The sequence below is a fragment of the Ranitomeya imitator genome, chromosome 4 (assembly GCF_032444005.1).
Source record: "Ranitomeya imitator isolate aRanImi1 chromosome 4, aRanImi1.pri, whole genome shotgun sequence".
In the NCBI taxonomy this organism is placed as follows: domain Eukaryota; kingdom Metazoa; phylum Chordata; class Amphibia; order Anura; family Dendrobatidae; genus Ranitomeya; species Ranitomeya imitator.
Genome location: NC_091285.1, coordinates 362,973,788 through 362,988,503, shown reverse-complemented (window position 1 = coordinate 362,988,503; position 14,716 = coordinate 362,973,788). Strand labels below are relative to the sequence as shown.

General features: G+C 40.9%; 2 protein-coding genes across 2 annotated transcripts in view; one reads left to right on the top strand and one right to left on the bottom strand.

Moving 5' to 3' along the window:
• The window catches only part of FBXL13 (F-box and leucine rich repeat protein 13), a 395,640-nt gene that overhangs the window by 58,941 nt on the left and 321,983 nt on the right, over positions 1–14,716 (bottom strand). The window contains exons 17-18 of the mRNA XM_069765120.1: positions 13,254–13,380; positions 2,552–2,635 (exon numbers count right to left, since the gene is read on the bottom strand). Of these exons, the coding sequence (XP_069621221.1) occupies positions 2,552–2,635; positions 13,254–13,380 (211 nt within the window). The remainder of the gene's footprint in view (positions 1–2,551; positions 2,636–13,253; positions 13,381–14,716) is intronic.
• The window catches only part of FAM185A (family with sequence similarity 185 member A), a 193,043-nt gene that overhangs the window by 170,240 nt on the left and 8,087 nt on the right, over positions 1–14,716 (top strand). The window lies entirely within an intron of this gene.

Below are 14,716 nucleotides of genomic sequence, written 5' to 3'. Positions count from 1 at the left end.
GATATTAATTGTGATTTACGTTGATCATTTTTAGGTTTTATTGTTCTCAACACATTCCACTATGTAATGAATAAAGATTTACAACTGGAATATTTCATTCAGTGATATCTAGGATGTGGGGATTTTAGTGTTCCCTTTATTTTTTTGAGCAGTGTATTATTTTGCAATGAATAAGGAACTTGTGTCAGATGTCAAATGTGTTAAAGTGCAAAGAGCTTTCAAAAACAAGTAACCTTGTGGTTTAACTTGTATTAAAAATCCTCTCTATTCTTAACAACAGAGGAATTTTTAATTTTATAGAGTGCAGCTCACTGACTGGTGATAACTTAGGCAATTAGCACATGCCACTCGCAAGCTCTGTGCTATATAGTCTGCTTGCTGGATCCAACTAGCCTCAGTCCCTCTGTGTTTCCTCCATGCTGCAGAGTCAGAGATGCCTTTGCTGGCAGCCTGGTAGACCGCCTCTGGCAACCAGGAAGCAGGGAGGCAGAGAAGCAAAAGACTCCTGAGAAAACCCTTTATCCTGACTAGACAAAAACTATGTTCAAAAAGTAGAAAAATATTTAGTTACATGTATAATTTGAAATACTGTATCTGTTAATATCCTGTTGTTTAAAGAACACAAAACTCTTTGAAATTAAAAATAATAGTTGCTCAGTTTACTGTTAGCCAATTAAAAATGTGAGGTTTCAGTGAAATTACATGGCGTTTGGCAAACAGTGCTATACAGGAGCTAATCAGAATGCAAAACAGAAGCACACTGAGCAGCGGATTGTAAGCTTGCGAGCAGGGCCCTCATTCCTCTTGGTATCTGTTTATGTAATTACTAGATGGCAGCCCGATTCTAAAGAATCGGGAGTCTAGAATCCATATATACTTTATTTATTCAAATGTAAGAATAATACAATTAATAAATAATAGTAAGAAAGAACAAAAATAATAGGCAGTATATGGAGAAAACACCAAACAAAAGTTCAAAATTGGTGTGAAAATGTCACTGAACCACTTCACAACTAAATATATATAGTTTTGGTAAATGGTATTATCATTTTTTTGACGAAATTCGGCAGGAGCTTGAAGAGCAACGTCACTGGGCCCGCCTCCACGCAGTAGAAACTTGCTGTGAGGTAAAAATTCAAAAATCACACCAAAATGGCGGGCGGAGTGTGTCACAGTACGGCACGTTTCTGATTGGTCGCTCGCAGCAGGCGGCAACCAATCAGACACTGGACACTGTTGACGTCACTTATCTCCGGACATTAGCTCCGGACATTAGCTCCGGACAAAGCCACGGAAGTTGGCACAAATTGCAGGAAGTAGTATTCTAGGCAATTATATATTAGATTGTTATTCTGTAATGTCTATTGTCTGCACAAGTCCCCTTGTAAAATGTAGAGTGCTGCGGAATATGTTGCCGCTATAGAAATAAAACTAATTATCCCGTATTATCCAGAGTTGTCATACCGCTACTCTCAGAGCTTCTCTTTTCCATTCTGTTTAGCTCCTACAATTCGATATTTCAGAAAGGTCATGCAGTTTTCATTAAACATCACAGTTCTGTATTGCCTAATAATAAACAGGACAAATATACGGTACATTGCAATTTGTTAGTTTATAGTTCTTCCCACTATATAATCGTGGAAGAACCCTACTTGAGCACTTAACATTGGGCTTGGAGTGCCGTGTTCCATTTTCTGCTTACTAATATCTAATATATAATTGCCTAGAATACTACTTCCTGCAATTTGTGCCAACTTCCGTGGCTTTGTCCGGAGCTAATGTCCGGAGCTAATGTCCGGAGCTAATGTGCGGAGATAATGTCCGGAGCTAATGTCCGGAGCTAATGTCCGGAGCTAATGTCCGGAGATAAGTGACATCAACAGTGTCCAGTGTCTGATTGGTTGCCGCCTGCTGCGAGCGACCAATCAGAAACGTGCTGTACTGTGACACACTCCGCCCGCCATTTTGGTGTGATTTTTGAATTTTTACCTCACAGCAAGTTTCTACTGCGTGGAGGCGGGCCCAGTGACGTTGCTCTTCAAGCTCCTGCCGAATTTCGTCAAAAAAATGATAATACCATTTACCAAAACTATATATATTTAGTTGTGAAGTGGTTCAGTGACATTTTCACACCAATTTTGAACTTTTGTTTGGTGTTTTCTCCATATACTGCCTATTATTTTTGTTCTTTCTTACTATTATTTATTAATTGTATTATTCTTACATTTGAATAAATAAAGTATATATGGATTCTAGACTCCCGATTCTTTAGAATCGGGCTGCCATCTAGTACTTTATATATTTATTTACTCACTTATAGCGCCATTACAGACATTATCATCACTGTCCCCATTGGGGCGCACAATCTAAATACCCTATCAGTGTGACTTTGAAGTGTGGGAGGAAATTGGAGAACCCGGAGGAAACCCACGCCAAGACGGGGAGAACATACAAACTCCTTGCAGATGTTGGTGGGATTTGAACCCAGGACCAGGACCCAGCGCTGCAGTGCTAACCACTGAGCCACCGTGCTGCCTTTATACCACGTTACCTGAATACCGATGTCCGTCACTCCGAGGCACTCTGACACACAAAGCTCTCTTATTTTACTCTGGGCCCCAAGAGCCATCAGTCCCTGTAAAATACAATAATGACAATCTGGTTACTTCAGACGATTGACTTGAGTTTGAAGTCAGGAGATACTTTGATTCTTTTTCTCTGTTTCCCATTTCTTCTGCCAAGGAATTACCATGTTGTATCTGCGCAGATACCTGACTTGATCTTACATACATTTCAGATGAGGTAAGGCTTCTCTTTAGTCAAGGATTCCAATATTTGTGGAAACACCACCACCAACACTATGAAATATCTTGCTGAGCCCTACATCACAAATCATTAGGCTCAAAAAGCCGCACAGTTAAAGTGGTATGGTTTTAATAAAGTATCCAAAGGGAACACTCATTTCCCTATCATTTACATATGGCTTAAGCAGAAAATCCTGTCGGTCAGGAACTGTGCTTTATGTTCTGTGTGCAGTAAAATGCTGAGTGAGTAATGTGTGATCTGGGCTCCAGATGTGAAGGCCGCTTTATATGATGCTATATGTACATAGTTCGCTTCTGGCAATGGTCCATGTAATTAATGGGCCTGGAATGTCCAGCAAGTTCCTTTCATCATCCTTATTATCACTAGTCGATAAAGTACCAGCCTGCTGGCCCAGGCCATAAAGTGGTGATGTAAAGAGAGTAACAACTTACAATTTCGCATTAGGATGGTATAGAGAGAATGTGAGAGCACTGCGTTACCTACTGGAGTCATGAGAGCATGACAGAAATATGTGGCTTCATAATGGCTGACTGGTATTGTTTAGGGACCACCAAGCAAATGACATTTGTAGATATGGTCGGTGGAAATAAAATAAATATCCAACGTCGATGTACCAAAGCTGTGTTTGTATTATCACTGATGAAGTTTATTATTATATCTATTGCCTTACTTGTGCATTTCTCCGTAGCCCAGACAATACTCACAGGGTAAGTCTGCTTAGCCACCAGTCTCTACCAGGAGGTTTAGACACAGAGAACATCTCCCTTCAGATAGGACATCTATTAAATGCCTAGACACATTCTTCGAATCAATGATATTCCAAGCAACTAAAAAATTCTGCAGAATTCTAAAATCGAGCCATAAAATCACATCTTCCACTGCCAGCTATCAAAATAACTAACGGCACGCATAAGACAAATCTCCTGAACGCCATTTGCTCCTCAACCATGAAATGTATTCATAGCTCAAAATGAAACTATAAAACCTAGCCAAAAGTTTATTAAGAAAATCATAGAGAACAGATCACTTCTGATTGTAAGTCAAGGCTGCTTGGAGACCCAGACCGAGGAAGATTGACAGTTATTTTGTGTTTCTTCCATTTTCTAATAATTGAGCCAATAGTTGTTGCCTTCTCACCAAGCTGCTTGCCTATACCTCTATACAAGTCACTAGTTCGACCACACTTAGAATACTGTGCACAGTTCTGGTCTCCGGTGTTTAAGAAAGACATAGCTGAACTGGAGCGGGTGCAGAGAAGAGCGACCAAGGTTATTAGAGGGCTGGGGGGTCTGCAATACCAAGATAGGTTATTACACTTGGGGCTATTTAGTTTGGAAAAACGAAGACTAAGGGGTGATCTTATTTTAATGTATAAATATATGAGGGGACAGTACAAAGACCTTTCTGATGATCTTTTTAATCATAGACCTGAAACAGGGACAAGGGGGCATCCTCTGCGGTTGGAGGAAAAAAGGTTTAAGCATAATAACAGACGCGGATTCTTTACTGTAAGAGCAGTGAGACTATGGAACTCTCAGCCGTATGATGTTGTAATGAGTGATTCATTACTTAAATTTAAGAGGGGACTGGATACCTTTCTGGAAAAGTATAATGTTACAGGGTATATACACTAGATTCCTTGATAGGGCGTTGATCCAGGGAACTAGTCTGATTGCCGTATGTGGAGTCGGGAAGGAATTTTTTTCCCCAATGTGGAGCTTACTCTTTGCACATGGGGTTTTTTTGCCTTCCTCTGGATCAACATGTTAGGTTAGGCTATGGGTTGAACTAGATGGACATATAGTCTTCCTTCAACCTTAATAACTATGTAACTATGTAACTATGTATTGTCCTGTAGCCCATCCCAGCCTTGTGCTAGTCTACAATTTGGTCCCGGATGTCCTTAGACAGCTCTTTGGTCTTGGCCATGGTGGAGAGGTTGGAGTGTGATTAATTGAATGTGTGGACAGGTGTCTTGTATACAGGTAACAAGATCAAACAGGTGCAATTAATACAGGTAATGAGTGCAGAGTAAGAGGGCTTCTTATAGAAGACTAAGGCTGCCGTCACACTACCAGTATTTGGTCAGTATTTTACATCAGTATTTGTAACCAAAACCAGGAGTGGGTGATAAATGCAGAAGTGGTGCATATGTTTCTATTATACTTTTCCTCTATTTGTTCCACTCCTGGTTTTGGCTACAAATACTGATGTAAAATACTGACCAAATACTGATAGTGTGACGGCAGCCTAACAGGTATGTGAGAGGTAGAATTCATGCTGGTTAGTAGGTGATCAAATACTTATTTCATGCAATAAAATGCAATTTAATTATGTAAAACTCATACGTGTCTGATTTTCTGTTTTTTTTTTATTTTTAGATTCCGTCTCTCACAGTTGAAGTGCACCTATGATAAAAATTACAGACCTCTCTATTCTTTGTAGGTGGGAAAACTTGCAAAATTGGCAGTGGATCAAATACTTATTTTCCCCACTGTAGCGCGTCTGTTGCCTTCAGGGGCAGGAACAGGGTAACAGTTCACACCCCTAGAATAGCACAACCTGAAGTGCTGTGTATTGATGTTTGCATACGTTATAGACTCCCAGCAAACATTTGGTCGCAGAGTTTTAGCCTAAAATGACCACAAAAATTAGCTGAGCATGAAATCTTGTAGTTGGGACAATTGGGATTTGCTTTGAACAATATATAATAGATATATACCAGATCAGTGGTCTACATCGTGATAGTCTTCAGGTGGTCAGGGCATGCTGGGAATGTAGTTTTGTGTTGTGAATTCTGTGGCTGAATTCACTCCTGTGGTCACAAGTGGTACTGCAGCTTCTGGGCTTCCTCCCTCAGGTGTTCTGGTGAGCTCGTTGGCTGCCTTGTTATTTAACTCCACCTGATTCTGTCTTCCTTGCTCCTTGTCTATGTTCCAGTGTTGGATCTGAGCTTCTGGATCTTTCCTGTGGCCTGCTGCTCTGCTTAGATAAGTGCTTCTTTGCTTTTGTTGCTGTTTTTTCTGTCCAGCTTGTCTTTTCTTTTTTGCTGGAAGCTCTGAGACGCAAAGGGTGTACCACCGTGCCGTTAGTTCGGCACGGTGGGTCTTTTTGCCCCCTTTGCGTGGTTTTTTGCTTTAGGGTTTTTTGTAGACTGCAAAGTTCTCTTTGCTATCCTCGCTCTATCTAGAATATCGGGCCTCACTTTGCTGAATCTATTTCATCTCTACGTTTTGTCTTTTCATCTTGCTAACAGTCATTATATGTGGGGGGCTGCCTTTTCCTTTGGGGTATTTCTCTGAGGCAAGTCAGGCTTGTATTTCTATCTTCAGGCTAGTCAGTTCCTCAGGCTGTGCCGAGTTGCATAGGTAGTGTCAGGCGCAATCCACAGCTGCCTTTAGTTGTGTTTAGGATAGGTTCAGGTATTGCGGTCTACAGAGATTCCACGTCTCAGAGCTCGTTCTATTGTTTTTGGGTTATTGTCAGATCACTGTATGTGCTCTGATTACTGCACACTGTGTTACTGGATTGCCTTCATAACAGTTTTGTAACAGCTGAAGAGTCACAGGTTTGAGATCCGTACCCTACATAGTCACTTCTATTTTTCAGCATGTGTAGTGTTGATATTTGGCGGAAAATCATTTGAAAGCAGCCTGAATTACAATCAGAAGCGATCTGCTCTCTATGATTATCTTAATATACTTTTGGCTAGGTTTTATAGTTTAATTTTGAGCTATGAATACATTTCATGGTTGAGGAGCAAATGCCATGCAGGAGGAGATTTGTGGTTGTGCTATATACTACGTGGGCTGTGTTATATGCTGCGTGGGCTGTGAGACTCTTTCGCCCGGGGCCCTCAAAAACCTGGAGCTCGCCCTGGCTTCACTAATTAGTCGCGCCTGGCTGGCCGCGAACGATCAGCGAAAGACGCAGTCCGGCCGCGAATTGGCGCGGGATTTGAACCACGCTTCGCTAATTGGTCGCTCCCCGACAGCTGAATTCTGTGTATTCATTGCATTATTCTGAAATCTTCATAAATACACTACATACATATTCTAGAATACCCAATGCGTTATAATTGGGCCACCATCTAGTATATATATATATAATTGGGCCACCATCTAGTATATATATATATATATATATATATATGTATTTGTCTATATATATTGTAAGGCACCGGTAGCAGTGAAGAGGCAGTGAAACACAAAGTTCAAACATAAAAGTCTCTTTAATGCGTTATCTTCACACAGAAAAGGTTCCAAGCATATAACTTAAATGCACATAACTTCAGTGTTCAGTTCACACCAGTTCATTACAGCATCCTTTATATTGCAGTCACTACACATGCTAGTCCTCCTCTGACTAGTTCCGTGGGTGTCGTGCACCGCTGTATCACAGTCTCGACTCACAGCCGTACACAGACCTTGACATCCTCCTGTCTGCAGCTGTGACACACGCTGGTCCTTCCTTAGGGCACAGGACAGTCTACCTCCGGTTCACCTCCGGGCACAAGACCTGTCCACATCCGTGACCAGACATCGTGGACAGCAGCACCACTGTGTATGATATGGGTTGTCAGGCCTCACTCTGGCCTGGACACACCTGAGACGCCTCAGACTCAATTCTAAAACCGGTCTATACTACAGGGCTTTTTACAATTGTAATCACAGCCACACCTGCGACTGTAACGCCCCCTCATGGCCTCACTACGCCTCTGTGCGCATCCAGGGGAGAACAAACGGAACCCTCTAGTTGTAACAGGGGTCACTGTCTCACAATATATATATATTTATATACACCTATTCTATGTGTATATATGTAATGTATCCTTTCTACTTGTTTTTACTGTAGCCACATATGAAACGCCACCTTTTCAAAGGACACCGGTGTGTAAAAATTGCACAGCACTCGTATGGTATGATTGCTGTGCGATTTTTTTTTTCTCACACCAATTGACTTCTATTGTGTGATCCGATCCGAGCTGGAAAAAAAATGCAGATGAGTACAGATTGTGATATGAAAAAAACTGTCAAAACATAAAAAAAAATACATATAACACAAAAACCTGAATTATGCAATAGGTCATTTTTTGGTAATAGTTTCCCTTAAAGGGAATGTGATAGCTGACACATGTTGCCCGATCCAAAAGCAGCATATATTGGACATGGCTGTATGATTTCAGCCATGTGCGCTTGACTATGAAATGCAGCGGTGTTTCAGAGAAAAACCTACTTTAAAAGCTGCTTGGGACCGAGGCATACTGGAGATTAGTCAGAAAGGCAAGTCCCAGTACGCTGATAGTGACTGACAGGTCTCTCCCTATACGCACACAGAAGGAAACCTGACAGGAGGAGCAGGCAAGGAGAAGCTTGAGGGGCCCACCTGTCTGACTAGTCATGGATCGGCCTGCATTTATCAGCTATCAGGTTCCCTTTAAGTAAAATTGGGCTGACATCTGATAGAAGACAGTTGTAGATTAACACTACCCGTGCTCCATAAGTGACAGCAGTACTCTATAAGGCAGCAGCTTTTGGCCATGACGGATTTTAGTGAAAATAAATGAATTATCGCTGTTCGGCCTGTGACTTTTTCTGAATAATGCCCTTCTGATTGTACGAGCCGTTATCTGAGCTATGTCTCAATAGTTAGTCACCATATGTCATACAGAGTCTGTCGCCATCCTCTTGAATATTTTGGTTTGTGTAATCTGTAACCCCGTCATGACATGGCTGCTATACAAAAACTTGTGATCGTTAGAACGAGTAGTTTATCATTGTTAGAAAAGCATAAATACATAACTCAACATAGCAACAACCAAACTATGTGATGGGAAATAAGGGTGTAATCCATTGTTACCTCCCTACTGGCTTAGACTAAATCCCAAGCAGTTGACCAGAGCCCGCTAGGCGGTATGTGTTCATTTCATAAATAAACCATGATGGAATTTCTAGCCTCTTGGGTTTTGCTTAAAGAAGGGGGATATAATTTAATGAGAGCCCTTGAAAAAATAAAGCTGATTCATCAATGAAATGGAAACCAGACCTCCTGAAAATAGATGTGAAATAGCAGACTGTGCATTTTTAAACACATACAATATTTAGTCTGCAGCCGTCTCCTAATTGCTTGTCTTGCTTTTTAGTGAATAAGTATTTCCTGTGTGGATGAAACGTTATACTAAATTACAATGTCATGTTGAAGTGTGGCTTCCCAGGCTATAATCGCATATATTGTTATTTCTGGTTATTGGTGTGACTGGGGCGCCCACCACTAAGCTCTCTTTAAACCTTCATAGAGACATTTTGGGTACAATGATCTAGAGGTCATCTATAAAAGAGCCATTCAGCAGGAAGGCTGGAATCTCACCGCTATTTTGTGTCCTGGTAATTCATACTGTTTATTTGAAATTGAGGTACTATTTAAAGGGAATCTGTCAGTAGGCTTTTGCTGCATCAACTGAGAGGAGTATAATGTAGAGTACGAGAATCTGATTTCAGTGATGTATCCCTTACTTTACTGGGTGCAGCAGTTGTGTTACAATCAGAGTTTTTAGATGTCACATATAGTAGAGCTCAGAAAGCTGATCCCGCCATTACCCCTGATTAGCAGCTTTCTGTCTACATTGTATATTAACAGTAGGCTGCTAATCAGTACTGGGAGCTGAGTTGGATGAGGATTCACACAAGCACCTAGTCCAGCAGTGATAATCTTCTGCTGATAAAACACTCATTGTATTGAAATAACAGCCTAATAAGTGACACATCTCTGAAATCAATGTCTCAGCCCCAACCTCATGCTGTCATCAAATTACAGAGCAAAAAAACCTTTTGACAGAGTCCCTTTAACAGGATACATCTGCCAGAGCAAAACTCAGGATCTACATCCTGTTCTTAGACAGGACAGAAAAAACAGCCTGATCTTGTGTCGTGTTGCATCCCCTATGCCCCTCTTCACACTGTGTTTTTGCATCATGTTGAAAGATGTAATTATATTTCACACATGAGAATTAAAAATACATTTAAAGCATTTAATAACACGAAACTGCAATCCCGTCACGTTGAGATGCTATGTATGTTGCTGAAACCCCCCACAGTATCCATTTGGATTTTAGTTTTAAACAGGACGACTTTTCGAAATCTTCCTTTCATGTAATGACATAAGAGAGGGTACCCAAAAGAAACAGAAGTCATCTTCTGGAGAGGAAGACACTTGTAGTACAGGTTTTCCCTACTAGGTGAAGGGTTAGGTAGCCCTTTTGAGTCAGTTTGTCAGCCAGTGTTGTTGGAAGAAGGTTGCGCTTGGCTCCATTGAATTATTATTTTCAATGAGTTGCTCATTTTTTCACCTATTTAGTGATGGCTGATTCACACAACAATGTGCAGCTATAAAGTTTTGTTTCATTTTGGAGAAAAAAGAATTGGAAATGATTGTTACGAGGGGAACTCTAATTAAATCGGAAGTCATTTATAACAAATAGAGTATTTAATTTTGTCTAAACGGTAACGTTTCTCCTTGTGGAGAGTGACATACCAGCCCTGGCATGCCAATGTAAGGAAGCTTATTCGCTGTGCAATGCTCCTCTGGGAAATGTAATATGCAAATTGCCTCTTTATTGACAAAGAGGATTTGAACTTTATAGCACCATCTGTTAGAAGTAGCGATCCTACAAGTCACTATTGACCCTTTAACGAATCTTGCAATATGACTTATGATAAAAGCCAAATCTCAATTTGCAGATACAATGTTTCGGGATATTGCCTCTAATCTGTGCAAAGTATGAGAACTGATTTGGCTATGTGAGAGGCTCTGGACTGAGGTCTAAGGTTATGTTTGTATTTATTTCTACATTTTAAAACTTCGGTCTCCTTTAAAGTGTTCTCCAATCACAGGTAATTGTATCTCTAGTCAGGGCACAGCAGGCGAGTCACGAATTTTGCTGCACCTTGTTTCCTGCCCAATTTATCTGTTTCAATTCACTTACAAGAACTCCTTGATATACCAGTCAACTCAAAAAGTTCATCAGTGATGCGATCATGAACTTTCATCAGTTCGGGTGGTCAATTGTAAAAACAATTAAAAAATATCAAAATTAGCAAAAGACTGAATTACAAAAAACCCACTAGAGCCAAACATAACCTTCCCCATCAATGACGGCTGGCATGCTGACTAGGAAGGCATTCACGAATACTCACCGAGCAGCGGAAGCCCATACTACAACCCCCTCCAGAGAGGATTCCCATTTCTGATTTCTGCTCTCTCGTACAGTACAGACCTAAAGTTTGGACACACCTTCTCATTTAAAGATTTTTCTGTATTTTCTTGACTATGAAAATTATACATTCACACTGAAGGCATCAAAACTATGAATTAACACATGTGGAATTATATACTTAAAGGGACACTGTCACCTGAATTTGGAGGGAACAATCTTCAGCCATGGAGGCGGGGTTTTGGGGTTTTTGATTCACCCTTTCCTTACCCGCTGGCTGCATGCTGGCTGCAATATTGGATTGAAGTTCATTCTCTGTCCTCCAGGTGCAATCTTGCCTTGCGCAGGCGTGTACTATGGAGGACAGAGAATGAACTTCAATCCAATATTGCAGCCAGCATGCAGCCAGCGGGTAAAGAAAGGGTGAATCAAAAAGCCCAAAACCCCGCCTCCATGGCTGAAGATTGTTCCCTCCAAATTCAGGTGACAGTGTCCCTTTAACAAAAAAGTGTGAAACAAGTGAAATTATGTCTTATATTCTAGGTTCTTCAAAGTAGCCACCTTTTGCTTTGATGACTGCTTTGCACACTCTTGGCATTCTCTTGATGAGCTTCAAGAGGTAGTCACCGGGAATGGTTTTCACTTCACAGGTGTGCCCTGTCAGGTTTAATAAGTGGGATTTCTTACCTTATAAATGGGGTTGGGACCATCAGTTGTGTTGTGCAGAAGTCTGGTGGATACACAGCTGATTGACTACTGAATAGACTGTTAGAATTTGTATTATGGAAAGAAAAAAGCAGCTAAGGAAAGAAAAACGAATGGCCATCATTACTTTAAGAAATGAAGGTCAGTGAGTCCGAAAAATTGGGAAAATTTTGAAAGTGTCCCCAAGTGCAGTGGCAATAACCATCAAGCGCTACAAAGAAACTGGCTCACATGAGGACCGCCCCAGGAAAGGAAGACCAAGAGTCACCTCTGCTTCTGAGGTTAAGTTTATCTGAGTCACCAGCCTCAGAAATCGCAGGTAACCAGCAGCTCAGATTAGAGACCAGGTCAATGCCACACAGAGTTCTAGCATCAGACACATCTCTACAACAACTGTTAAGAAGAGACTTTGTGCAGCAGGCCTTTATGGTAAAATAGCTGCTAGGAAACCACTGCTAAGGACAGGAAACAAGCAGAAGAGACTTGTTTGGGCTAAAGAACACAAGGAATGGACATTAGACCAGTGGAAATCTGTGCTTTGGTCTGATGAATCCAAATTTGAGATCTTTGGTTCCAACCACAGTGTCTTTGTGCGACGCAGAAAAGGTGAACGGATGGACTCTACATGCCTGGTTCCCACCGTGAATCATGGAGGAGGAGGTGTGATGGTGTGGGGGTGCTTTGCTGGTGACACTGTTGGGGATTTATTCAAAATTGAAGGCATACTGAACCAGCATGGCTACCACAGCATCTTGCAGCGGCATGCTATTCCATCCGGTTTGCGTTTAGTTGGACCATCATTTATTTTTCAACAGGACAATGACCCCAAACACACCTCCAGGCTGTGTAAGGGCTATTTGACCAAGAAGGAGAGTGATGGAGTGATGGTGTGCTACGCCAGATGACCTGGCCTCCACAGTCACCAGACCTAAACCAAATCTTGATGGTTTGGGGTGAGCTGGACCGCAGAGTGAAGGCAAAAGGGTCAACAATTGCTAAGCATCTCTGGGAACTCCTTCAAGATTGTTGGAAGACCATTCCTGGTGACTACCTCTTGAAGTTCATCAAAAGAATGCCAAGAGTGTGCAAAGCCGTCATCACAGCAAAAGGTGGCTACTTTGAAGAACCTAGAATATAAGATATAATTTCAGTTGTTTCACACTTATTTGTTAAGTATATAATTCCACATGTGTTAATTCATAGTTTTGATGCCTTCAGTGTGAATGTCAATTTTCATAGTCATGAAAATACAGAAAAATCTTTAAATGAGAAGGTGTGTCCAAACTTTTGGTCTGTACTGTACATGTATTATCATTACACATAAGGGGGTATGACGGTCTCCATCTTGGCTGTGCACTGCTCCTATCTCTCCAAACCTGGTTTTAATTTGAGCAGAAAATAGCTTGACCCCACATGTCCTGACTTCATTTTGGAAGCCTTCATCCCTTCTTAATCATTCTCTGCATGTTTAAGCTGTATTGCAGTAATTATGGCGGTGACCAATTATACTTACTTGGTCTGTAATGCTCGTCCCAGAAATATCTATGGAAATAAGTGAAGTCATATTCCCAAGGAGCTCAATGCCAGAATCGGTCACATTTTCACAGTAACGGAGGCTCAGAAAGTTGAGATTATGACATCTACAATTAGGAAAAGGATACTCAGCAAAAACATATGTAGTAAGACATGCCTATACAGTGCCATGTATACATCTGTTTAATCTATTTCTTATGTTTCGGGGTGTTTCAGGCTTTAGTATAATTTTTTTCTAGCAGTAAAAAAGAATTAAGATTTTTTTTATTACACAATTTTGTTTTCTACAAAGAAATGTTTACAATTTGATTTATTACGATGCATTGGAATACCCTTGTGCTCCTGCAATCACATGTACAAAGTTGTAAAGTAAGGTGGTTAAAGGGTAAATTGCATTCAAAGGGTCCAGAGGTTACGTCCACTTCCCAATCCAAAGATTATAAAGAAATAACACATAATTGGTGTATGAGCTAAATATTAAAGGTTGAAGACATCTGTCCAGAGCACATTATTTCTATAATCTCGGTCAAATTAAATAATTTATGCTATCAACAATGTGTGCTTTTAAGGCCATGGTAATGTTTCAAATACCAACATTTCTACAAACCGTTCCTATCAGTCCAAAATGCATAGTGAGCAAGAAAAAACACCCTATAAAATTTACTCCAGAAATTCAGTTTTGGCTGAAAAGTGGAGTGAATGTCTGCAAAACTGGCAAGACTGAACATGACATCAGAGGCATCAATGTGCGTCCAAAGCAAATCACACTGAACTGATTTCTACACCCACAAATATGGAGCCAATTTCACAGTACTGTCATAATACATACCGTAGTATTCACAGTAAACAGATGTACCTGGAGGTGTAACAGGCATTTTCTTTTCCCCTCTCTTGGGTGGGAGGGGAAAGTTGTGATGAGGGATTTAAATTGGAAAATTAAAATTTCATAACGCTTTAAAGGTAATTTGTCATGTCCTCAAATGCTGTTAACATGTTGGTATGTGGTTAATCTGCAGGTTAATGGCGTTCTAAATCTGACTGTCCATCGTCCTGAAAGCCTGGTTACCAGGAGAAAATTAACTTTATTACTTCTGGCAGCTTCCGGCTTTCAGTCATAGATGCATGTTAGGGCCTCTGGCTGTCAGTCACAACTCAGTATATAGTGAGTGGCGGCTGTAAGCATGCCCCGGCACATTGACTGACAGCTCACTCTGCGGTGTATCAGTACAGAGACGGTGTGCTTACATCTGCCACTCACTATGTACTGATGCCTCGCCGGCACTCCTCTATGACTGACAGCTGGAGGCTGCTGAGAGGAATAAAGTTTAGTTTCTCCTGGCTCCTTGTTTTTTTTTTTTTTTGTTGTTTTTTTTTAAAGTATGACGACTGGGCAACTTTATAACTCTACTAACATGCAGATTAACCCCATATCTGCATGCCAAT